At 36.4% G+C, this 26,361-nt stretch overlaps 1 protein-coding gene across 6 annotated transcripts in view; it reads right to left on the reverse strand.

Annotated features, from left to right (window-relative positions):
• Window positions 1-26,361, reverse strand: part of MTCL1 (microtubule crosslinking factor 1) — a 94,593-nt gene that overhangs the window by 42,242 nt on the left and 25,990 nt on the right. For all 6 annotated transcript variants that reach the window (XM_087961529.1, XM_087961526.1, XM_087961527.1 and 3 more), the window contains one exon: window positions 5,441-5,500. In XM_087961529.1, the coding sequence (XP_087817655.1) occupies window positions 5,441-5,500 (60 nt within the window). The remainder of the gene's footprint in view (window positions 1-5,440; window positions 5,501-26,361) is intronic.

Raw genomic sequence — 26,361 nt, forward strand, 5'->3', positions numbered from 1 at the left:
CAAGAGGCTGTATGTTACTCCTACGAAAAAAGATGTAAGTATTAAAGAGAAATTAAAAACAAGGCAACATTTAAAAGTGTTACATATAATCTGAATACCCATTCATTTCTGTTATTATTCATTGAATTAACTGAAATTTTTGTCAAGGAATCCGTTTCTGAAAAGTGAAAAAAGCAGTTTCTTAAAAGAGGAAAATTCATCAACAATTGATGAGTAGCCTACTAAAAAGAGTACTTTAGAGACATCATTTTAGAAATAGTTTTCTGGCATGTTTATTAATAGAGCCAGATTGGTGGACTGAACTAGAAACTGAATTTTAGCCCTATCTTAGGCATAAAATCAACTAGGTGGTTTTAGGCTAGCTACTCTCTTTCAGTCCCAGGAAGGAAGCAATAGCAAACCATTTCCAAAAATTGTTTCCAAGAAAACTGCATGGACTTGCCCATGTAATGGCCAGGAGTCAAGACTGACTCAAAAGCACAAAATGTCTGTATATTTTGATTGTCATGTTGAAAATGAAGGCTATTGCTACAGAATCAAGAAGATAAATCATTTTTTATTTTATTTCTGTGAATATCCAAAATGTCTTTATTACTTTCTTTTTTAATGAAAAAACCCTCAATTGCTATCTTACATATGAAGCCAAACATTCAAAATTATTCTTACTACATATACAACTTTATATATACTTTATAATATGATAGGGGATAGCTGGCAGAGGAGGCATGCTGTGGATCCTGTCCTTATTCCAGCCAGTGAGGTCCAAGGGAGGCCCTTCTCTGCTGTTGTTCCTACTCTCCAGATTATTTTTGCTCCCCAATGTGAGGTTGGCCCCAACCCTCCTATCTTTTTGTAAGGGCCTAAAGATGTGGTTTTGTGAGTCGGCTTGGGGCCCCAGTGGGGGAACAGTGCAATGGAAGTGGTTGATTGAGTAATAATGGATCACCCTTCTCCCCTACTCCGCCCCCTCTCCATTTGTCTTTGGTTTTAATGTTCGATTTTTATATTTTAACTTAGGTATAACTCTAAGCCACCCAGAGTTACCCTATGGTAAGATGGGCACACAATAAATTGTATAAATAAATACAATAAATAAATATTTTATAATGGTATGCCAAATGGAAATACATAAGCAAAAAATGCAAATCCAGTAGCACTGAAGTTAAATAAGCAATGTAACAAAATCTCAGTCCAATAAAATGCATAATATTAAAACAGATTTTGTTTAGAATAACACTAGTCTCATTAATTCAATTTCCTTGGAATTCTGGGATATAAAATTCCAAGAACGGAAGAAAATAGTTTTTTATTTTATTTACTGTCTTGTATTTTATTTTTCCTCTTGATATGAAATAATTTAACTATTATTTATCTGTTTAGTTCACTATTTGCCCTGTGAAATTCTTAAAATGTACATGTTTATATGTGCATGAAATCAGTCTGTTATGAATTATTGTCATTTTCAGTGTGGCATCTATAAGATATCTGTTAAGATTTTTCCTGACTTGGATATTCACAGAAATAAAAAAAATAAAACGAAAACAGTGTGTAATAAATAGAAATTTGTTTTCATGTATTTAAAACTCAAATGATAATAGAAAGTAGCTATGTGCAATAATAGCCTCTTAACTAATTTTAAAATTATCAAGAAAATTGCTTAGAAGCTACTCATAGTATTAAGAAAACCATTTGATAAATTGTTACATTTCTATCAACAAAACTTACAAAAATATGTTATTTAAACCTTGTTTGCAGATTGACTATGAACAGACATATCAAGAGCTTAAATATGGGCAACCACAGTTTCTGCTGCTTTCAATAAAACGATGAAAACATTTTTGTGCCATCTTTTTTAAGTGTGCATGCAATGTTTCAATATATGTATATGTGGTGTGGGACAATCATGATTTCATGAGATTGATTGGTTTGACTCCCCCAATAGACATCACTGAGCTTAGGTAAATGTCATTCCAAATCCAATTCCAAGTTTAATATTTATGGCATATAAAATTATATTTGTTTATTTAGAAAAATGCCTGTTTGGATTCAGTAAGATTTATTTTCATATAACCATGTGTAAAATGGCAGTCTAAAAACAATTTTGATATTTCTTAATTTGTGCTTGTCTATCAATACCTGAGAGACAGAGAGGCAAAGAGTGAAAACACAACAAACATCTGTAAATAGTTTTGAAACAAATTCTACAGCAAACATTTTAATTACAACAAACGCGAATGCTATTGATAGCTTACATTAAATCTAGGTAAGTTTAATTTCCCATCTTTTCATGCCCCCTAGCCTTCTGTATTATATGGATACACACATAAACATTACATAAGTATACAATAATTGCCAAACTGCATGCTAAATAGGTTTGTATGGTAGGGAGAAAGACTATTAAATGTTACACAGCATGAGAACAACAAACTAATATTGTAAAAGATGCAAATGAAAGCTCCATGCACTGGAATTCAGGTGAGCTTATTTGTTATTAGATAAACCCATAATGTGAAAATGATCCAAACAAAAAGTGTTCCCCATTTTAAAAAATTCACCTATCAGATTGTGAAACTCATAGCAGCGGAATCAGATTTCTCTTAAAGCTTTCCTATATACAGGTAGTCATTGACTTACAACAATTTGTTTAGTTGACCATTCAGAATTAACAATGGCACTGAAAGAAGGGACTTATGACTGTTTTTTACACTTACTTTTGCGGCATTCCCATGATCACATGATCAAAATTTGGTACCTTGGCAACTGACTCATATTTATGATAGCTGCAGTGTCTCGGGATCATGTGATCACCTTTTGCAACCATCTGATAAGCAAAATCAATGGGAAAGTACTTAACAACCATATTACTAACTTAACAATTGCAGTGATTCACTTAACAACTGTGGCAAGAAAAGTCGTAAAATGAGGCAAAACTCATTTAATAACTGTTAAAAACAACAAATTTTGGGTTCAGTTATGGTTGGAAGTCAAGGACTACCTGTAATCTTTCCCCCCCATTATTTCATTTACCTGACAGAATTATACACGCTTAAATTTTAAGATGAGCTATCCTAAACTGAGACAGAAAATAGTCATATTCTTAATGAATCTAATGTGATCCTCCAATTTCAAGGGTAGATTATCTGAGTTATCTGGGTTATATTAGTTCTGTCAATATGAATGAATAATCATCATAATAGAGGGTGGTGGAGCCATCAGCCCCATGCCCTTATTTGTATATAGCTTTGTCTGCTCATATAAACAATTCTTTTAGCATTTCATATAATGTATGGATGCATATGTATAAAACGTATTGAATTATTTCTGCCTTACTATACAAAGGGCTCTCAAAACAGGACTTTCTCCTCAGACACCAGTATTGGAAGAGTGTAGGTGCATGGACACAGCTTGACTACCAAATAGCTTGAAATATATATTTCATGCACACATGATGAGAAACACTCAATATGAACAAATTAGGGCTGCGGTGCTAAAGCTGTGATGAGGCTGAAACTTAATCACAATTCCATACATAAAATATGTATATATTTTATATATTTGATTAGCTGGGTGATACAAACAAAAAGAAACAATATTCCATTACCATCTCCTCGGTGGTTTTGGCCAAGCAGAATGCACTTACTGGAATGTCAGCAAAATGAAATGGCAACATAGCTGTTGCTCAGGAAACTGGGCCAGTGCCAACATTCCTACCTTATGCTGAAGAAACAGTTTTCTTTGTGTTCTGACCGCTGCTTGGCATTTTCCAAGAAGTTCCATTCTGCAACTCTGCTGAACAGAAACTTTTTTTTTCAATAAAAACTAAATGCAGAAAGAGTGCTGTTCTATTTCCTCTGTCCTACATGTTCTTGTAGTAGATCCTGGAGTAATCCAGTATAATTCTAGTTGTACAGCAAGCTTAACCCAGTAGCAGTATATTCATGTGCAAAGAACAGCACTGATAAGGGTTGCAAACTCTTCCTACTTTTCCATCATTATTGCATCAGTGGATCATGTCCCAGCAGACCTATTTAGGATGACTCATTTTCATTTGAGGACTGGGACTCAGCAAGGTCAACACCAGGCTGAAGTGAGAGTTCCAGGCAACATTTGCCAACAAACTCACTCAAATCTTAACTCCTCATGGGCAGGAACAATAGGGTTGGCAGAGGGAGAGTCTTGTGATGTGATCTGGAACTCATTTTATCCTATAAGTAAATGTGGTACCAGGAAGGACGAACTTCTCTACATATGAGCCACAACCCATGCTGCTTCAGAATTTGGGGGTATGACTGCTTGGATTAGAGAGTGATCAATACTGTTAGGAGAGGGTATAGTACCACTGTCTTTGAAAGAGATGGTAGTATGTCTCTCCTGAAGAGGCCATCCCTGGATCTGGATCTGTTAGAAACCAGACTCCACTACTCCTTTTTGTGGAAGATATATAGGGAATGTTAGTGCTCCTACTGAAAAAAATCGCAGAGAAACTAAATTATCTGGATTCTTTCCAAATCCTGGAATTAGGCCTAGGTTTGAAATAGAATCACATTGGCTGCACTGTTGGGTGACTTAACTAGATATCCAAGCAACTGTCAATATTCTGAATCTCTGGGCTGCCTGTGAGGGTCAGGAGTTGAAGATATTGTTGTACAGTGAGTCTGATGTCATGAAATCTCATGGTGTGTATATATCATGGTATGGTAATCCATTTAAAATAATACAGCACTGTATATTGGCTGTATATCTTGGCAATATAGTTCAGCAATGCTGTTCATATGGAATGTTTGAGTGAGAATGTTTCCAGCTGGTAGCGCAAGTCCACAGAAATTGTTTTACTGTTGAGGAATAAAAGCTTTTCAGGAAGCTGCAATGATTTTTTTCTCACCAAGTAGAAACCCAATCCTTAAGCCCCAGTTATTTAACACTATTACTATGAAAACTGAGTGAGGAGGAAAAAAATACGATTACTTTATATTTAGTTGAAGAAAGAAAGAATATCAGGCTTCAGAAACTTAAAACCTAATTCCAAGTGAGTCTTCATGGATGGCCTCAGTTTCCCATTTGAACAAGAGAAACTCATTTTCCTGATATCACAAGTTTTCTCCTGGGGGAAAAATACCATAGATTCTTTAAAAATGACACAAAATGTGTTTTTAATGTGTTAACTACATTTTGTGTTAAGATAATCATTAGTACATAACCTTGACAACAAGGACTACTTTTTCTGCTCCAAATATTCTGACAAGGATATTTTATTTTTTCATATTTTTTAATTTTTTTGCCTCTATCTGCAAAAAGAGTTATCAGATCAAAAAAACTTTAAAACAAACATTTCATATAAAAATATTATATTCTGAAATTGTATTACATGTATTTGATTACTAAAGGTTACTTCAGATAACATTGTTTTAGGATTGACATATATATTTGTTGGGAACAATACCTGAGCAAATGCCTTCTTTTCTTTATGAATATCCCTGCTCCCTCTTCTCTTCAAGGAGTTCTGAAAGAAAAGAGAATGTATAATAAACAGATTTTAAGAATGCACACAAGAGTCCAAAAATAATAATGTAAAGTTTTTTGACACTGCTATATCAATAACCGACTGCATGGCAGTCATTAATGTAGAAAGTTAGCACCCACCCTTCTCCTAGAAGAATTAATATTCTAGGAAATATTAAAAAGGCAGAATATTATATTTCCCTGGATGAGAAAAGGAGAAACATGTTTTTAAAGACAAAGCAGCTCCCTACAGCTCCCTGCCCCCACTTCAGCTCCAGGGTGATGGGATTAAGACATGGCCCTCAGGACATGATAGGATTAGCCCTCTACCTATCTAACAGCAGGGCTCACTACAATGCGAAATCACCTGGGAACATTACATTACTCAGCAAGATTCAATCAAGCCTGGGATTCAAGACAACCTACCAAGTTACCCCTGCATGGCCCCATGGGAGTCTGACAACTAATCAGGATACAGTTCTTGCCACAGGAACAGGAAGCAAGTTTAAAGCCCAACAGAAGGTATAAATCTGTCTCCCTCATGTGCTCCATGTGCTCCATTTTGCCCAGGATTTCAAAACCCATGTGGTCCTGTCCACCATTAAACCATCCTTCCAAGCAGTCCCCATGTTTCCAGTGTCTCTCTTCCCACTTGGGACTGAACCCAGATGGACATTTCTTCCAACTTTAATAAAAAAAATGTATGCATTTTAGATTTTGCTTGCAGCATTAGGTCATAATAACAAAAGCAGGTATCATTATCCCACAGGAAATGTAGCTTGAAAAACCAAGTATTTCTAGAGATCTTACAGAGAAAATGAAGCAAATTTGAATGTACTAGTATCCAACTTTATAATTCACAATTTATGAATTTATAAGTATTTTTTTGTTTTTAAAGAAAAATTAAGAAAACAAGCATTGGATGTAAGTCTTCTGAAGGGTTCAGGAGTGTTGATGAAACTAAAGTCAAAATCCTACATGCCTGGGAATCAACAGGATTTTCCTTAAAACTATGTAGGAGTAAACTTTAATTTTAAAAAACCTCTAGTTCTCTGCCACTGAAGAGAAGGCTGCACCCACTAGGAACAACAGATGGGTTGATCTTACTTGGTCCACTCACTTCCTTCACCGGTTTACATAATTCATTCAACCTAATTCCTTGAGTAGTTGCCATTTGCTTACTCTCCAGCCTGACAGGCTCCAGGCCTGCATGGCTCCATTCTGTCTGTAAGGCTATGAAGTACCTGATGCCTTTCCCCAGTATTTATTTATGCTTCAACCATACTTCCAATATTATAGCAATAAAATTTCCATCATGTGCCTCCCTCCAAAAAAAAAAAGGATATTAAAAGGGTCTTCATCCCTGAATAATTTTGGAATCACTGGACTAGAGGAAACTATGCTCACTCGTATATATTGTATATATGGAAATTCAACATAATCAACTAAATTTTTGTTACTTCCTATTTAATTAGAATTATCATTTCAATTACTCAGAATGCTGAAGGTTACAATGTATCTGATTTTAACAGCTTTAATCAGAATGCTTTACTGGTTACACATACGTAGTGTAACATAAGCTTGAATTATTATGTGATTTATTTCTTCATATTCCAAATGAAATCTGCTTTAAAACTTATTGTGATTTGTAACTGCTTATACAGTTATTCCTATTGTGATTTGTAACTTATACAGTTAATGAGCGTTCATTCAGTTAATGTTTGAAGGTAGGGTTGTTGAGTGTACTCAAAGTTCCAACCGTTCAAAAACTTGCCATCACATAATTGTGATGTGGGCGCTCAGCAATCAGCTCTTACTTACAATGGTTGTAGCACCCTGTGGTCATGTGATCACAATTCCCAACCTTTCCCACTGACTTCCCCACTTACACCCCCTCTCTGAGCTCCACTGTGCTTCACTTACCTGCCTGCTGGTAACCCACCTGGAACTTTCATCTTCCTGCTGGCTTCCTCCCTAACTTTGACTCTCAGAAACCAGCAAGAAGTTGTGAGAGGAGGTGTTTGCTTTAATGACCCACAATCCTCACTTAATGATGCAATGGGGACTGCAGGAATTGCCATTGCTAAGCAATGCAGTCATGGGACTGGATGAGATCAAAGACCCAATATCTAATTGTCAAGAGTTATCAAATTTTTATTTTACTCTCACAATCAACTAGGATGGAAAAATAATTGTGGTCAAGGGGACACACAAACTGGAAAAACTGTTTTGGGTGGGGCCCGTATATTTATTAGCAAGACTTCTTTTGAGAATTTGGAGTTTTATAAAACTGAATTATGCTTATTTTAGAGTTTCCACTGCAGTTTTCACTATGAATCTTACATCCATAAGATTCAACTTCTTCATTTTTGTAAATAATGAAATGCCTATGGAAGTCGACATACCTATACAGATTTAAAATAAACTTTCATTTTCCCCAATAAGTGGAATTCAATGGAGTCTACATTGAACTGTTTATTTCCAACTCTCAAAGGAATATGCAGGCCATCTAAAAATGGAATTAGGTGTTCAGTCTCCTCATATTTGTCATCATTATCATAGATTAGAGTTTTGTGCAGATTTTAATAGCAAAAGCAGTAATAATATACTCACCCATTTTCTTTTGGCCTAAAAGATGGAAAATGCATTAGTATACTACTACTACTACTACTACTACTAATGTTGTTGTTATGATTATTATTTATTTATTTATTATTATTATGAATGAGTCCTGTATCACATGGCACATACTTCTACTTATTCTTGTCCAATGTCTGCACTGTTATTATTATGCCCACATTAATTCATTGTAGTTGGAGGCCTCTTCACTGAAGGCTAGGGCCTTTTTGATTTCCCTGCACAGCATTGAAAAAAACACACTCAACTTCTTTGTCTAAGAGAGAGCTAGAACTTAGGTATCTCTGTTTGTCATCTTTAATCACCATGCTATGTTGGCTTAATGTCTGTATTACTAGTCTATACATTTTATTCTTTTAATAATCTACATAAGCAACTGTTGAACCGTTGAAATGAGCACAAGAAAAAGAGCTACAACCATAGGACAAAACTATGTCTCAATAGTGATATACATAGGAAATGTGTCATACTGAGTAATGCTCCCTTGTCAGATGAAGCACTTGTTAACAAATGACTCCTCTACACAGCGCCTTTTCTTTCAATTCCAATTTTTTAGGCATTCTTGCTGATAGCTTCCTATTTTACAACTTTGCTTTAACTTCATATATCAAAGAAAAATAACAAAATCCACAGACTATTGTGGATAATTAATTAGCTTTCAAAGAATTGTCTGGTTCCAAAATCTGGCGTAGCTGCACCATCAAGTTAACTTCCTCAATGCTTCTACTCCTTTGATATTTCCCAAAGCAGAGAGCTACAATATCATCAAAGACAATTATATGAGCACATGACCTTCAACTGACCCTTAATATCCTTTAAAAAAAAGACTCAACTGCCTAGTGACAATTCGTTGGAGTGAAATAAGAAAAGCAGTGTGAAATCCAGATCCACCATGCTTATATATAAAACAGATTGTAGCAAATACAAAAACTGGAAATAGTTACAACATTTAATGAAATCTTTACCTAAGAATGAATTGGCTCGTATTAAAGAAGTCAGCACTAGTGATATTACAAATATTATTAACAGAATAATAATTTGGGAGGAGAGGTCTGAAATCCCACTAGCATCATTGAGACTTGGAAGAGGGGTAGGATTCTATAGAACCGTTTGTTATGATTCTGCACAGTTCGGAGAACTGGCAAACTGTGTTTCTGGCTGGCCCTGCCCCTCTCCGCCTGCCTCTCCCCTCCCAGTCAGTCCTTATTGTACATACACAACATTGTGCGCATGTCTGACATTGCTGACTGCGTTCTTCCCTGCCCAGTCACTTCTTAAGGTATTTCTTCCCCCCCCCCCCACAACAATCAGCTGTTCCAATGATCAGCTGTTCCAGGATTTCCCTTGCTTATTTACTGCTTAGCCCAGGAGGCTTCCCTGAGGCCCAGGAAGGCAAAAAATGGAGGGGGGGGGTGCGCCCACCCAAGCTGTGTTTTTTTCCTTCCTGAGCCCCAGGGAAGCCTTCTGGGAGCAAGAACGCCCCACCAGGAGGCTTCCCTGAGGCCTAGAAGGCCCCAAAATGGGGGGGGGGGTGCTGCCAAAAAAGAAGCCATGCCCACCCAGTCACATGACCACACCCACCTAGCCACACACACATAGAATCGGTTGTTACAAAATTACAAAATTCTACCAGTTCGCACCTTTTCGCTAGAACCGGTTGTTAAAATTCTAAGCAGTTCGAAGAACCAGTTGTTAGAAGAAATTACTGGCCTAATCCTGTAAGAAACTGCCTCTCTGTTGACCCTTATTACATTCTTGGCAGGACTAGACTTCCTGTCTCTGGAACTTTTCTGGAGTTTTTTTCCCCCTCCTTTGTTGGTACTTCGCTTGTGTGGAGTGACCATTCAAAGTTATAATGACACTGACAAAAGTGACTTATGACTGTTTTTCACTTATGACTGTTGCAGCATCCCCACAATCACAAGAGGCCAGGCGAGGAGATGCGTGCATCGAGTGAGTGATGTTGAGTTGGCCACACCCAGCCAATAACATGACTACCAAGCCATGCCCATCAACTAAACCACGCTCACAGAACCAGTTGTTAAAAAAAATTGAATCCCATCCCTGATCCCACCCCTGCTTGGGAGTAAGGAAGAGTATAAGAGTTCAGTTTTTAAAGAAAGAATTTCAGCATACAGAATGACCAAGCTTATTAATTTGAGTAACCTTTAATACATATTCTGTATTTTATAATTATTCTTGATTAATACTTTTATAAATTTGATAATACATTTTAGCATTGTTAACTGTCCTGGTCAACTGATTTATATATATTTTATATTGATTTTCTCAATAACTATAACTAATTAAAGAGATCATGAAATTCAGAAAAATCTAGGCACAATTATTTAAAATTGTTAAAATTATTTGAATAAAATAACCTTTTTTGCCCTCATAATTCTGTACAAAGTCAGCCAATGAGTTTCACAGATGAACAGATATTTGAATATATTACATATATTCTTTATTTGTAGTCATTTATTTGTAGTCATTTCTTTTATTCAAAGAAAGCAACACTTCTAGCTATACTGGCACATTAAATCCATTAAATCCACCAGAAGACATAACAATATATTGTTAATGCAAAACAATGTATCATAAAAACAGAAAAGTTCTAAAACAAAAATGAAAACATAAAAAACAGTCTAATTTGTTTTCAAAGTATTTATATTCAGTGTTAACTTATGAGTTAAAGTTTTAGAACTATAAATAGTTCAGTTTTTCCAGACTGACATAACCGCTTCTTGCTATGTAATATTAGAAATTCTGAGAGATGGAATAAACCATTATAATCCTCTTTGCAGAAGACATGTCTCAGGTAATCTTTATAATCTACTTTTATTCATCTATCCATGTACTGCCTACAAAAAGAATATTGTTTACTGCAACTGTACTTGTACTACTTTGTTTGGCTATATTAATTTTGTCCAAATCTCATAGCACAAAGGAGCCAGAAATAGTTTCAACCTTCTATCAACGAAACTTAAAAGAGGTTTCTATATAAAAAAAATATGAATTCAAATAAAAGTCCAGTGTTCCATCTCTTCTAGAGAAGTAAAACACATTTGTCCTACAGTCCCTCGTGAGACATTCCTGGAAATGGAATAGGTGCAATAATAGGGGGGAAGAGGAGAAGGAGTCACATCTCAGGAGTACTAACTGAAAACACAAAAGAATACAAAACACTTGGATTCTGAATTGTAGTCTTAATGTAGGACAAAATGCTACAATTTCATATATATTTTTTCTCAGATGCATGTACTAGTTTAAAGCAAGCTAAAATCTTCAGTAGCTGTAATTTTTAAAAAGGGAAAGGAATAGTTAACTTGAATATATTTAATTGTACAAAATTCTATATTAATCTGATAATGTAAACTAAAATAAACAGATCTTTAATTTTATCAAAAGAAAACAATGCTAAGATGGGTAGCCAAATAAATACATACGTACATACATACATACATACACATACATACATACATACATACATACATACATACATACATATTTTATTATCTGATTAGTACATGTCCAGGTCAACTCCTGAATTTTAATCATTAAGCCTGTGAATTAGATTTGATGTAAATTATATGTGCTATTTTTTTCTGGCACCATTGTGAATTTGTTTAACTAGATCTCTGTACTCTGTCAATCAATTTAACTGCTTCAGAACTTTTTATCAAGTGTCTAAAATAGATACCCTACCCTGCACAAAGTAAGAATTCTGTGAGCTCTAATGAATCAATATTATTTTTTTCCTATTTCTCTTTTCCAGCATACTGTAACTCAGATCATGAAGCTACATGATTATTTTTGTTACATCAAACATTATATAATGTGAACTTATAACTGCCATATATTTTGAAGAATATCTAAATTAATATCACGGGTAGTCCTCGACTTATGACAGGTTACTTAGCAACCATTTGAAGTTACAAGAGATACTCCAACAGTTATTTATGATCTAGTCCTGTAGTTACATCCCTGCAGTTTGCCCTTATGATTGATGGGAGAGACATTGCAGAACAAACATTCCACCTAGTTCCCCCCCTCTTCCCATCCTGCCCCGCCAGGTTGCCACAAGCATTGGGCCTGCTTTGCCATCCCGCTGGGTCCCACAAACTCCTCCCCACTCCCAGTCACCATTTGTTCATTTATCTTTTGAAGATATCCAGACCTCAGGAACTTGGGGTAGGAAAAGAAGAGAGGACAGTCTGTTGCTAGGCCACATTGCACAATCAAGGACAAGTCCTGCTGGTTTTCCTTTCATTGCTAGTTTTAGCTCCCCCAGTGTTAGCTGCTAATGCTGGGAGACTAAGACTAGCATTGAAAGGATGTTTCCTCACTAGTACTAGCCTTAGCTCCCCCAGCATTAGTAGGGCTATTGTAGCTAACACCGGGGGAGCTAAGACTAGCAATGAAAGAAAAACCATCAGGACCTCTCCTGCTAAGCACTAGCCTTAGTTCCCCCAGCATTGACAGTGGCTAGTGAAGCTAATGCTGGAGAAGTTAAGATTAGCAATGAACAAAACCAACAGAAATTCTTCTCCTCCATTGTGCTACATGGCCCAGCAACAGAGTGGTCTGTTCTCCTTCCCTATCCTGACCTCCTCATCCCTGAGGATATTTAAAAGGTAAGTGTGCAATTGTGATGGGGTGGGGTAAGGAGGCAGCCCATAGGGGACCCCCAAGGGCAAGGAGCAAAGCATGGGGTATTTCAGAGGGTGTGGGCCTTAGAAGGCCCAATGCAAGTGGACCTGTGCCTGCACTAGGCCTCTCAGGGTCTCCCCCCACCCCTGAGGCATCCCATGCGCCACTTAATGACCCACGTGTTTGTTTAACAAATGCATTGGGAAGAGCAAGGTTTGGGGACGGGTTGTTTCTTGAGGCAGTTCAATTAATGTTTGTCCCAACTTCCAACCTTAATGAACCCTAGGCTTCATTATAGTCATAACTCAAGGACTACCTGTATGTTATGGTTAAAACATACATATCTTTCTGATCTAGCAAGAGTTTTCATATGCCTTTAATTATGCAAGAGGGTATATTGATCACGAACTTTTTGAAATTGCACAGTTCTGACCATGAATGAATTTCTCTGCTCAACACAGAGATATTACCAGATCAGGGTGTGATTCACACTGCCCAGCATGGAATAAAGATTGTTTTAGCTTTTTCCACCACTATAACTTGAATTTTAGTCGCATACTCTATTGATAGAAAAGTATTTAATTATTTCAGTTGGCTCTTTTTTTGGCGATACAAATAGTCAGACTATGTTCAATGAGTCAAAGATTAGAGTAGGGGAAAGAAAGATTAAGCACTATTATCCTGGGGGCTTATACCGGCAACCTGTGGGAAAGCAACCACGAATAAGAATGTGCTCAAGATAGACAAACCTAAGCTAATGCATCTTTTGGCAACCAAAAACACTTCAATAAATTAAAGCAAAAGTCTCCTTAGAATCAAACTTCATTCCTGTTGACTGTATGAACAATATGTAGGAAATTTTGGCAACAACTGGACAGCAAATTCCCATTCCATTCTTCCATTCTATCCCCTATACTAATATTTTCAGGTAATCTCCTATCCTTCTGATCTACACAGGTTTTCTAGGTCAGCTAAGGTTATGCAGATGCTCCTACTGATTTGGGTTAAAGTTCAGCCAACATGAAGCACTGGATAATTTATGTAATATACTAGAGTAAGAAAAGACCTGAACTGTTTTGCAAGAAAGCCAATGAAGTGTCATGATTGGAGAAGTAGAGTATATAGGATGAGAGAGATTTAAGTGAAAAACAATTAGCTCAATAGGTAATTTAGATGTAAAAGTTGATTACCACATTGATAGATTCAAGAGGTCATTGTGTAAATAGCAGTTGCTAATTCTTTATGGTTTCAATTAAAGTCTCAACCTGTTTTACATGAAATAATATTGCTTCTAAATTAAAAATACTTTAGTCCATCTTCTCACAAAAGACAACTTTTTAATGTAACAGCTATGGAAGAAGCTGGCATTAGGCAAACCACTATCATTTTTTGTAAACCCACAGTTGTGACACTTAAATGGAGAAAACCACATATATCACCTTGAAGAATAAAGTAGCTATAATCTCCCCAACTCCAATTATACTTTTAGTCAGTACCATCACCTTTCTTTTTGTTGAATGTTACACAGGCTTGATTGCATGTTGTATGTGGTTTCATTAAGTGATCGGAGTCAAAGCCCCACCTTCAGTTCTACCTGCTTTTTTGTATTCTATCTAGATTAGAAGAAGCAATAGAAAAAGGAGGTATGTTACTCAATGCTTGAAGCAGTTCTTGCTACAATTGCTTTGAAATGCAAATGGCAGAATGATCCTTTGCATCTTAAATGCCACTCATGTATATTTACTTCTGCTTTAGCAATCTATAAAAGATAAACAGCTGTAGACTCAAGCACGAACACTTTTTAAGAGTAGTTCCTAATGCTAAAACTAGCATATTTCATTTTACAAAGAAACGGGGAAATAGAGGAGTATTTTAAGACTAGAGAAATAGTGTCAGAAAGAACAGACTGATATTCTTTCTCAACAGGCCAGAGGCCTCACAGACTACTCCTATGGTTATATTTTAAAGAAATTAAAATAATTAAAGGAAGGGCAGGGAATGTTGTGGGTCCCATTCCCCAGGGAGATACACCTAGTGGGGCCTAGAAGAAGGGCCTTTTCCGTGGTGGCCCTCTGTCTCTGGAACATCCTCCCCACAGAAATTAAAATGGCCCCCACTCTAGCACTCTTCTGGAAGGCGTTGAAGATTGGTTCTGCCTGGGGAACCCAGAGTGGGATGGAGCCCATTAAATGGCTCATGCGAGGTGTGTTGCCAGGACAGGGTGTTGGAGGGTGATTTTAGTATATTAATTTATTATATGACTTCTTTTATTGGTTTTATTGTTCTTATATGGAGTTTTATATTCTGTAAGCTGCCTTGAGTCTCCATGTGCGAATAGGTGGCAATATAAATTCCCTACATAAATAAATAAATTACAAGGGATCTAATCAGAGGTATTTCATTTGTCATCTTGTTTGACTGTTTCGTCTAACAACCAATAAGTGCTAGAAATACCTACCCTCATATGCATCTAAAATGCATAACGAAATATAGTCTCATATATAGGTTAAATTACAAATGGTAAAGGCTTTGCTATTTTGACTAACATTATATACTATCTATTATGACTTCTGATTTAACCCAGAAGCTAGAGAAGGCCCCCAAATCTAATCCTTCCCTTTCAGACTTTCTAACAGCCACATGGAAGAAATGAGCAGAATTATATCTTGCCTACTTCCGTGTCCTTCTGTGACACTCTGAAAACAAACCTATCCATAATCTCTGTAAGAGCAGAGGATTTTCTTTATTCAATTAGCAGCCCCACTGCACCATTTTTGCAAGACTGGAAAAAGATTTCCATAGATATAGCTGGACAAGACAAGGCACACATATATAACAAGTGGGATCATAATATTAAGTAGATTGAAGCAAAATCACAATTTGAGGAGAGAGGTATCATATTTGTTATTTTATTTTTTTCATCACTAACATTAATGTTCACTAATTTATTTCAATATATATTTAAAATCTTGCATCATTACAAGATTTGTCAGTTTTCCAGAAGCCACCTCCTCTATATTAATAGATAGAATAGGATAGAATTCTTTTATTGGCAAAGTGTGATTGGACACACAATTTGTTTTGGTGCAAATGTCAAGAATCATCAGGTACAACCCTTAATAATAGTCATAGGGTACAATAAGCAATCAAATCATACTAGGAAACAGTCCATATAAATCATAAGGATACAAGCGACAAACTTACAGTCATACAGTCACAAGTGGGAGGGGATGGGTGATAAGGAGTGATGAGAAGATTAATAGTAATATTAATGCAGACTTGCAAATGGTTGGACAGTGTTGAGGGAAATATTTGTTTAGCAGTGATGGCGTTCAGGAAAAAACTGTCCTTGTGTCTAGTTGTTCTGGTGTGCAGTGCTCTATTAGCATCGTTTTGAGGGAAGGAGTTGAAACAGTTTATGTCCGGGATATGAGGGGTCTGTGAATATTTTCACAGCCCTCTTTTTGACTCCTGCAGTATACAGGTCCTCAATTGAAGGCAGATTGGTAGTAATGTTTTTTTTTTTAACTTCATTGGAATGTGAGTACATACAGAGTAGTATGTAGTGTCACATTGGTGAGATTGACAGCCATATAAACTAATGTATATATTTTTTAAAAAATATATCAGAGCATGCATACAGACTCGGAAAACACCATGAAGTGGCAAATATAGGCATTATAGTCGCAAACCAGGGACAGATTGTTCCTCTTAATAGCCAAGCATGTATTTCCATTAATATTCTCTTTTCCCACAACAATTGATGAATGCTCAAGATAATTTAGAATTTACCTACTTTAAAAGAAATGAAGCTTCATATATTAAATATACAATAGTGAATCATGTTAGGGATAACATTGTTTTACCCTAACTGTTTTGGGTAAAGATAATAAAATGATGAATCATGGTTTGTCAGATAAAGTGTATGTGACTTTAAGCTAAAGGAATGTAATTAAGGGTGCAGCTGTAAAAGTACTATATAAGCAGCAAGGCACTCTCTGGCTCTTACTGGCTGGCTTATTGAAGACTGCATTCTTGCTGGATCGGGGAGGAGAAGAAGTGTTGGATTACTTTGAAGATATTTCTCAATGGAGAGAAGATAAGTTTTGGACAGATTTATTATATGTGTACTGACACTGGCTATTCCACACGGACTTTGCAAATAGAGTATCCCTGACAAGACTTGACTGAAATTGATATATGACTACTGGACTGTTTACATGACTATGCTATAATTCTTAAATGGAATAAATTATAATTTTGATAGCACAAGCGTATCTGCATTTTTACTGCGTGTTAACGAGAAGGCTTATCTCACACATTTACCTGTCTTCCTATCTGACTTCGCTGCACATTCTGTTTAGTTTGTTTTTCTTAACACCCGTTGGGGAATCCAGGCTTAACAAATCTTACACTTTATTATTTTTTTTACTTAAATTACACATTTAAATAAATCATTTCTTTTATCGGGAATCTTATCAGACATTCAAGAAGATATGTGTAGTGCAAATGAAGGAAATATCCTTAGAAGATTTTAAGTTATACTTATAGCTACCTGCATATTGCTTTACATATAAATTATAATTACATTTGGTTGATAATTAGTACAACTTTAAAATTATTACTAAAGCAATTGTTTTCAATACTATAACAGAAATATCTATATTATTTAAAAAATATTTATGAAGACTCGATCTAATAGCTATTATCCTGTAAAATTTTCCTTTTTTAAGCTATATACTGTGTTAAAAACATTTTTTTTTAGTTTCTTTTATTCAGACAGAAAGAATAAAGCATGAATGGCAAATTTTCATGATTGATTTAGTGATTAGGTACCATCAAATTTTTGTTGACTTAGTGACCACATAGATAGATGTACTCTCGGATGAACTATCCCCTACTTGGTCCTTCAGGTATTCTAATACTGTACCCATTACCACTATAACTATAATAGAATATTTATAGGGGTCATCCTTACTGGTTATCATTTTTTTCTCATTCCTTTCACCTTGGCAATCATTCTAGACTGATCCTGAAAGATCTTTGTACCATATGTTCAAAGTATGGTAATTTGAATCTAGTATTGTGCCTCAAATGAAAGCACTGGGCTGATTTGCTTGATGTATCTTTTTTTTGTTTGTATGAGTGTTTTGATTTGTTTCCTTGGCTATTTAAGGTATTCACAGAAGTGTTCTCCCACATGAAAGTTCAAAAGCATTAGTACTGCTTTTATCCTGCTTCTTCAAAGTCCAATTTTCTTTCTTTATAAATTGTTTACTGATTTTTTTAAAAAAAATAAAAGATAAATGAGCAAAAAGGAAAAGGAAAAGTCAGGAAAAAATCAAGATAAAAGTACAAAAAGAAAAAAGTAAATAGAATAGAAAAATAATACTTTAATTGGTAGATATGTAGTTAAAATACATCAAATTCTTCCTCCAAAGTTCACAATAATTTATGTTAATTCCATAATCCCATATAAATTCGGATATAATTAAATCCCAAAATCAAATTTTCATTTATTTAGTTTCTTGCAAAAACTCCAAATCTGGTGTCCATGTAGAAATAAAATTGATCAAAGTCTTTAATCAAAGCTGTCAATTTTATCATCTCTACCAGTTCCACCAGCTTCATCATCCATTCTTCTATTATTGGCATTTGTAAGTCCATCTACTTTTATGCAAACATTGTTATCATACATAAAAACAAAGTTTGAATTACTTCTCTTATGCTACAAACATTTTCTTTATTGAATAATGATTATAAAGCATTCATATTAATTTTGTCTGGTAGATTAAAATATTTTATTCGAGTTTATTCATGAAGATTAATGTGAATTTTTATCTAAAGGAATAGTAAGAAAATAGTTCCAGATATAATAGAATATTTAAAAAACATAATGAAAAACAAGCCAAGTTAATCTTCTTAGATGCAGACAAAGCTTTTGATAATTTGAAAGCTGCCCTTTTTGTTTAAAGTTATGAAAGGTATGGACTTTGATCAGAATTGTATTCAAGGAATTACTTTTCATATAGATTGTTGCTATGTGCTCTGCATGTTACTGACTTTGAAGATTACTCAGAAGCTGTACTTAGTAGAAAATGCAGTAGTCTGTTTGCTGGTGACTGAAAGCTGCTACATACCTACATCTTTGTTGCTACAGACTCTGTGTTATTTGCCAATAAGCCTCTAGCTACAATTCAAAATGCAGGTTTTGGCTACTTCAAGATGGCTATGTCATTCAATAATCTTGTCTTAGTGAGATTGTTGAAGGTTTCTTCAAAGGAAGATTTAAAGGACAGTAGGAAACTTCTGTTTTTTTTGTTGTGCTACCAACCATTTGGAACAGCCTTCTACAGGAGATCTACATCAGCAGCCCCCAACTTTTTGGCATCAAAAAGTTTGGCATCAACTTTTGGGACCAATTTTGTGGAAGATGTTTTTTTCCATGGACTGGGGGAAGGGAGATTTTAGTTTTACTCACTTGCCTGCGGTTCACCTCCAGCTGTGTGGTCTAGTTCTTAACAGGCCACAGACCAGTAGTGACCTGTGGGCCAGGAGTTGGGGACCCCTGATCTCCATGACACCTTTTCTCTTGAAGTCAAGTGGTTTCTGAAAGTTTTTGCCAAGTATTTTTTAACCAATTAAAAAATTGGATAAAACTTTCTGTTACTTTTTTCTTCAAGTTCTTTTTAGCTGTATAAATTTATTTCATCTTTGTTCTGCGTGTTTTCCACTTCAAGTAATGTTGAATTTGACTTTTCTCTGGGATGTGTACAACTTCTAATACTAAATACTTTTGAGTAGCATAACTATTATGAGATAATGGTATTTTATGAATAATCAAGACACACCTCATATTTTTCAGATGAGGATGTTATTACAGCACAGTGAAGTTATTATGGGCAAACACCCTTCAACCTTGAATACTTGGATGCTGCCTTAATTGCATGAGCCATGGGGATTTCAGATTTTTTTTCTAAAAAATTTGCAGTGTGAAAATTGAAACACAATAGAAGTAGAGACGAGCTGCTAAGAGAATGCATGAAATTTACTTGCTGCAGTGTTGTTGTTGTTTTGTGTGTGTGTGTGTGTGTGTGTCTTTGTTTTATCTACAAGGAATATATTAAGCTTCAGCCAGTTAGTCTTGCTGGAATTTCCAACAGATCTACATTTTCAACATTCTTATTCACTCCCAAGATTAATTTGAAGTTATTATTTATCAATTAGAAGACAATTTTGTGACCTAACATATAGCGTTTCTTATGTGATAATTACAGATAAAATACAAAAGAATATTCTCTCAGAATATTCTTAACAGAAAAACATCCTTTCAAATGTTCTGCATAATAAACACGTTACAGACTATTTTCAGACTCTTCTAAGCTTAGCTTTATGTTATTAGCCACCCACAAGTATTAATATTAATCAAAATGAAACCGTATTTTCTTATTTGCTTCTTTGCTACCCAAAGAGGTGGCAGCATCTATCTGACATCTACATAATCTTGAAAAGCAGAATGGGACCTATTTAATATGGGACAACCAGCAAATCTCAGCCTTGCAAGCTAGACTGCAAAAATAAATGTCTGTCTGTCTGTCTGTCTGTCCATCCATCCATCCATCCATCCATCCATCCATCCACATATCCACACAAGTTTATTCATTCATTCCTGGATGGAAGCACTTTTTTATTGTGGACAAGAAAACTATCAACTTGTAGTCAAGCTTGACACAAAGGAAATCTCACTTTGGTTGTTTTTTTTCTGCCATGTCAAACCTTGTCCCTAAACCCTGCTTCTCTTGTTTAATTTCTATCCTTCTCATTTCATCCTGCTAACTTTGTCAAACCCTGCTTCTAAAGCCAGCATTTTGTCTACCTCCATCTTCTTTCCTCTACCCTACAAAGCTTTCCTTCCAGTTCTGCCGAACTGTAATTCCCCCATTATGATACCCTGAAGCTGTTACATAGATCTGCTGCTTAATGGTCTTCCGCCTGCTGACCACTCATTAGTTTAGATTAGGGAACATAAAAACTCAGGCAGCAGAACAATAGGTAGATTTCTAATTAAGGAAGGAAAGTATGAACAAGTATCAATAAACTGATCAAATGTTTTATGAAAGTAATACATTTATAACAAATGAACAACGTAATATACAGGTGAAACTCAAAAAATTAGAATATCGTGCAAAAGTTCATTTATTTCAGTAATGCAACTTAAAAGGTGAAACTAATATATGAGATAGACTCATTACATGCAAAGCAAGATAGTTCAAGCCGTGATTTGTCATAATTGTGATGATTATGGCTTACAGCTCATGAAAACCCCAAATCCACAATCTCAGAAAATTAGAATATTACATGCAATCAATAAAACAAGGATTGTACATAAAACAATATCAGACCTCTGAAAAGTATAAGCATGCATATGTACTCAGTACTTGGTTTGGGCCCCTTTTGCAGCAATTACTGTCTCAATGTGGCGTGGCATAGAAGCTATCAGCCTGTGGCACTGCTGAGGTGTTATAGAAGACCAGGATGCTTTAATAGCGGCCTTCAGCTCTTCTGCATTGTTTGGTGTCATGTTTCTCATCTTTCTCTTGGCAATGCCCCATAGATTCTCTTTGGGGTTCAGGTCAGGCGAGTTTGCTGGCCAATCAAGCACAGTAATCCCATGGTCATTGAACTAGGTTTTGGTGCTTTTGGCAGTGTGGGCAGATGCCAAGTCCTGCTGGAAAATGAAGTCAGCATCCCCATAAAGCTTGTCTGTGGAAGGAAGCATGAAGTGCTCCAAAATCTCCTGGTGGATGGCTGTGTTGACCCTGGACTTAATGAAGCACAGTGGACCAACACCAGCAGATGACATGGCTCCCCAAATCAACATAGACTGTGGAAACTTCACACTGGACTTCAAGCATCTTGCAGTGTGTGCCTCTCCATTCTTCCTCCAGACTCTGGGTCCTTGGTTTCCAAATGAGATGCAAAAGTTGCTCTCATCAGAAAGAGAACTTTGGACCACTGAGCAACAGGTCTGTTTTTCTTTAGCCTAGGTAAGACGCTTCTGATGTTGTTTGTTGTTCAGGAGCGGCTTGACAAGAGGAATACGATATTTGAAGCCCATGTCCAGGATCCAGCTGTGTGTGGTGGCTCTTGATGCACAGACTCCAGCCTCAGTCCACTCCTTGTGAAAGTCCCCAACACTTTTGAATGGCCTTTTCCTGACAGGCTGCGGTCATCCCTGATGCTTGTGCACCTTTTTCTTCCACACTTTTCCCTTCCACATAACTTTCTATTAATGTGCTTTGATACAGCACTTTGGGAACATCCAACTTCTTTTGCAATTACCTTTTGAGGCTTTCCCTCCTTATGGAGGGTGTCAGTGATGGTTTTCTGCACAACTGTCAGGTCAGCAGTCTTTCCCATGATTGTGCTTCCTACTGAACCAGACTGAGAGACCATTTAAAGGCTCAGGAACCCTTTGCAGGTGTTATGGCTTAATTAGCTGATTAGAGTGGGACACTTTGGGTCTAGAATATTGAACCTTTTCACAATATTCTAATTTTCTGAGATTGTGGATTGATTTGGGGTTTTCATGAGCTGTAAACCATAATCATCTCAATTATGGCAAATCACAGCTTGAACTATCTTGCTTTGAATGTAATGAGTCTATCTCATATATTAGTTTCACCTTTTAAGTTGAATTACTGAAATAAATGAACTTTTGCACGATATTCTAATTTTTCGAGTTTCACCTGTATTTTAGTTTAAAATAGTGTACATTTATTTCTATTTCTTTTCATACTTCAATGTGAAATTAAATAGGAGTCCATTACTCAACACCACCAACTTTGTATTCTGGGTTTTAAAAATGTTCAGAAACTAAAATCTAACATGAATGTTAAATTTTCTCAATTCTAATTCAAAGTATAGGCATTTATAGTCACAAAGATGCTAGCTTTTACATGATAAATTGTTATGAAGTATGAAATATTTATTTATCATTTTAACAATCTGGGAAACCTTCCAAATTTATTTATTCTTCAACCTCTATCAAACTAGAGGAAGAACCTAAAGCAAAGGCCATTTGTTTGCACAGCTTTTCCCAATGCAGTGCTTTCATAAATATTAGATATCAAATCTCATAATTTTCAGCCAATTTGGCTAAAGGCAAAAGAAAAATAAAAGCACAATGGAACTAGAAAAGAAAGAATCTGTACTTATGCTGAGATTACTATTCTGATTTGGTATTTGTTATATCAGGGATACAGATAGACCTTGCTTAATGACTGCCTTCTTCAGTGACTTATTGAAATTATGATGATGCTGAAAAAATAATTTTATGACCAATGCTCACATTTACATGCTTTGCAGCATCACATAGCTATTAACAGTCAATACATATCCTGTATTTGACCTGTTTACTTTTTCTTTTTAGAACGTACACAATTGGAGAGGAAGGGATTACAAGAAAGTAAGAAAGTTCACAATGGTGAATTCACATTGCAAGGAATGCAGTTCAGTAATGCGAGCAGCCCTGAGCATACTGAGGCTAGCATGTGACACAAATAGACCAATTTATTCTTTATTGTATGCCTGGTCATTCTCTTGTAATCCCTTCCTCTCCAATTTCTCCACTGTCCTAGTGGGGGGTGAGGGAGAAAAAATAGGTCATGGGATTGCCTACAGAAGTCACTTGTTTTTCCTTTTTCCCTTCCTCACAAGAGATTGCTTAAATAAGCAAACATGGGAGGAAAGAGAAAAATCAAACCATCTCTATCTGCAATTTCTCAAGTGCCTGATTTGTTTTTTCCCCTCTACTCTCTCTTCACAGAGCAGAGAGATTGAAGAGAGAGGGATTACAAGACAGTAAGCAGGCACACAATGGGGAATTCAGTGTCTGTGTGCACAATGGACTTTAGGTTGCTAGTGCCATTGTATTCCTTTTAATATGTATTTTCATTTATGTGCCTCCTTACTGTTTTGTAATCCTTTCCCCTCCAATGAATGTGAATATAAACATAGATTCCCTTCTGGCAAATTATCTCAATGCTATGGTGAACATTTCAGGTGAGGGAATGATCGGGAAGCAATTAAAAGCAAAAACAGGCAGGCGCTGTAATCTGGCTATCCCAGCACCTGGTGACCATTCCAAAGGACAGGGAAATGGTGAAAAGGAAAGCATAGTTCCATTCATGATCTGGATTTCCCACTTAGCGACTATTTCACTTACCAACAGAACTGCTAGTCTCAATTGTGATCACTAAAGAAGGACTACCTGAATTTAAGTTACATATCTTATGATCATAGAGTCTATCAGATAATACAGCTCAATCTGTAATATTTTGAATTATTTCTCCCAAAAGGCAACGCGCTGTCACTGTTCTGGTTTTTAACATACTTTACATTGCTAGCAGTTATAGTGCTGGCAATTTTTATGCACTGCAATCAGTTGCTGGCCTGCCACTTTGGTGTTGTTGTAAACATTGTTAAATGTGGGTTTTATATATAAAATGAGTTTTTGAATGTTTTCTATTTTTATGTAGGGGCTCCCTGAGACTTCAAAATTATTTCAAGTGATCTTCTAGGGTGAAAAGGTTGAGAAAGGCTGATTTAGAGCAGGGGTCCCCAACCACCGGTCCGCGGACCGGTCCCGGTCCGCGGAACAACTCCTACCGGTCCAGCGGCTTGCTGAGCGCCGCCATCTTTTTCATGAAAAAGTGCTTCCGGTGAGCTTTTCCGGTAGAAAGCTCACCGGAAGCACGCTTTCATCAAAAAGATGGCAGCGCCCAGCTGATGCCGCACCGGGCGGCGCCCAGCTGATGCCGGTACCGGGCCACGGTGCCCAGCTGATGCCGGTACCGGGCCGCGGCATCAAAAAGGTTGGGGATCACTGATTTAGAGGATTAAATTTGGAGGATTATATTAATGTGTGATGGATAAATCCCCATCATTTCTGGAAAGCAGTAGGTTTATAAAATGATTTCCTCTCTAAGATTATATATTTGAAACTTGTTGCATAAATTTAAGTTCTTTTTATCTAAGACACCAGGGCAAAGAAACACATACAACTTTACAATGTTAACATATACTATACTTCTAATTATATTTTAGACACTTAGAGATTTATTATTTTAAATAATCCATAGTTTTTCAAGATTTTTATGAATGTTTTACATGCAGATAACATTTTTATCGTAATTCAAAAATATTTTCTTAAACAGTACATCAGACCTATGTAAATAATTTGGTCATTCTAAATTACAGATAAATTATGTGGAAATTGTGTGGACCTCTGGTTACTTTCTCATAGCTCATGATGTATTGTTATATAAAGCATTGCTTCATTAAACAGGTTTTAGCATGCTTAATTATGAAATGAATTAATTCAACTTTTTAAAAATATATATATAAAAAGTTCATTTGTTCTCTACTATTGTCCCATCAGTGATAGAAATGGTAATGAAATAAGGGGCAGTCTTCTGATGCATTACTATAAGGACACCAGCTTAAAACATGTTTTATAAGTAGCTGACCTATCTACTTAATATAGATCTACTGTGATGTAAGTTCAATGGGACTTGCTCCAAGGTAAATGTTTAGGATTATACTCTGTGATTGTTTCATTTCCCCCCCCCCATTACAATCTGGAGGAGTGAGCCATATTGATGATTAAACCCCAGGCTACCTTATTTACAAATACTGCCAGAGGCAACTACCTGCTGCAGCAGTTCATCAGTTCGCCAGAAGATTTTTTTCTCATCTATTAATCTGTAGCAAGACAGCATATTATAAAGAGAGAATTTTATGTTATGATAGCTTTTTGAATCCCTATCCATTAGCCCAGGGGTCCCCAACCGCCGGTCCGCGGACCGGTACCGGGCCGCGGAACAAGCCTTACCGGGCCGCTGGTTGCTGGGCGCCGCCATCTTTTTTTGGTAAAAAAGTGCACCGGAAGCACTTTTCGTCAAAAGATGGCGTATAGCGCTTCGTGAGCTTTTCCGGTAGAAAGCCATTTCTACCCGAAAAAGCTCACCGAAGCGCTGGCACCGCCATTTGACGAAAGCGCCCGGTGATGTCACCGGAAGCGCCCTTCGTCAAAGATGGCGGCGCCCAGTTGACGCCGGTACCGGGCCGCGGCGCCCAGCTGATGCCAGAACCGGGCCGCGGCGTCGAAAAGGTTGGGGATCCCTGCATTAGCCTACTAATTGGGATGTAATAAACACTGATCCAAATCACTGACCCTTGCTGCCCCCCCCCAAATTTCAGTGTATCTATTGGATGGCCACAATATCTGAAGGGTATGAGTAAATACATATTGGGGTGGAAGTGGAGGGCTGGCATAAAAACTATTTCAGTTTAAATTTAAAAAAAGTCTCCCATGAAAATACAGCAGTGAAATGGATTGACATAAGAAAGGGGCTACTAAAAATTGACCCAGTGATCAGGATCCACCTTTCTCTATAAGTCTATCCTCTATTTTATTAATGTTGTTAATGCCAAACTGGTCAAAATAAAACATTTATGATGTATGAATGAGGATAATGAACTTGTACACAGGACAGAAACCTGGAAAGTTGG

Source organism: Notechis scutatus, chromosome 3, assembly GCF_049901735.1.
Source record: "Notechis scutatus isolate UNSWTSFEM ecotype Mainland chromosome 3, rNotScu1.2, whole genome shotgun sequence".
In the NCBI taxonomy this organism is placed as follows: Eukaryota; Metazoa; Chordata; class Lepidosauria; order Squamata; family Elapidae; genus Notechis; species Notechis scutatus.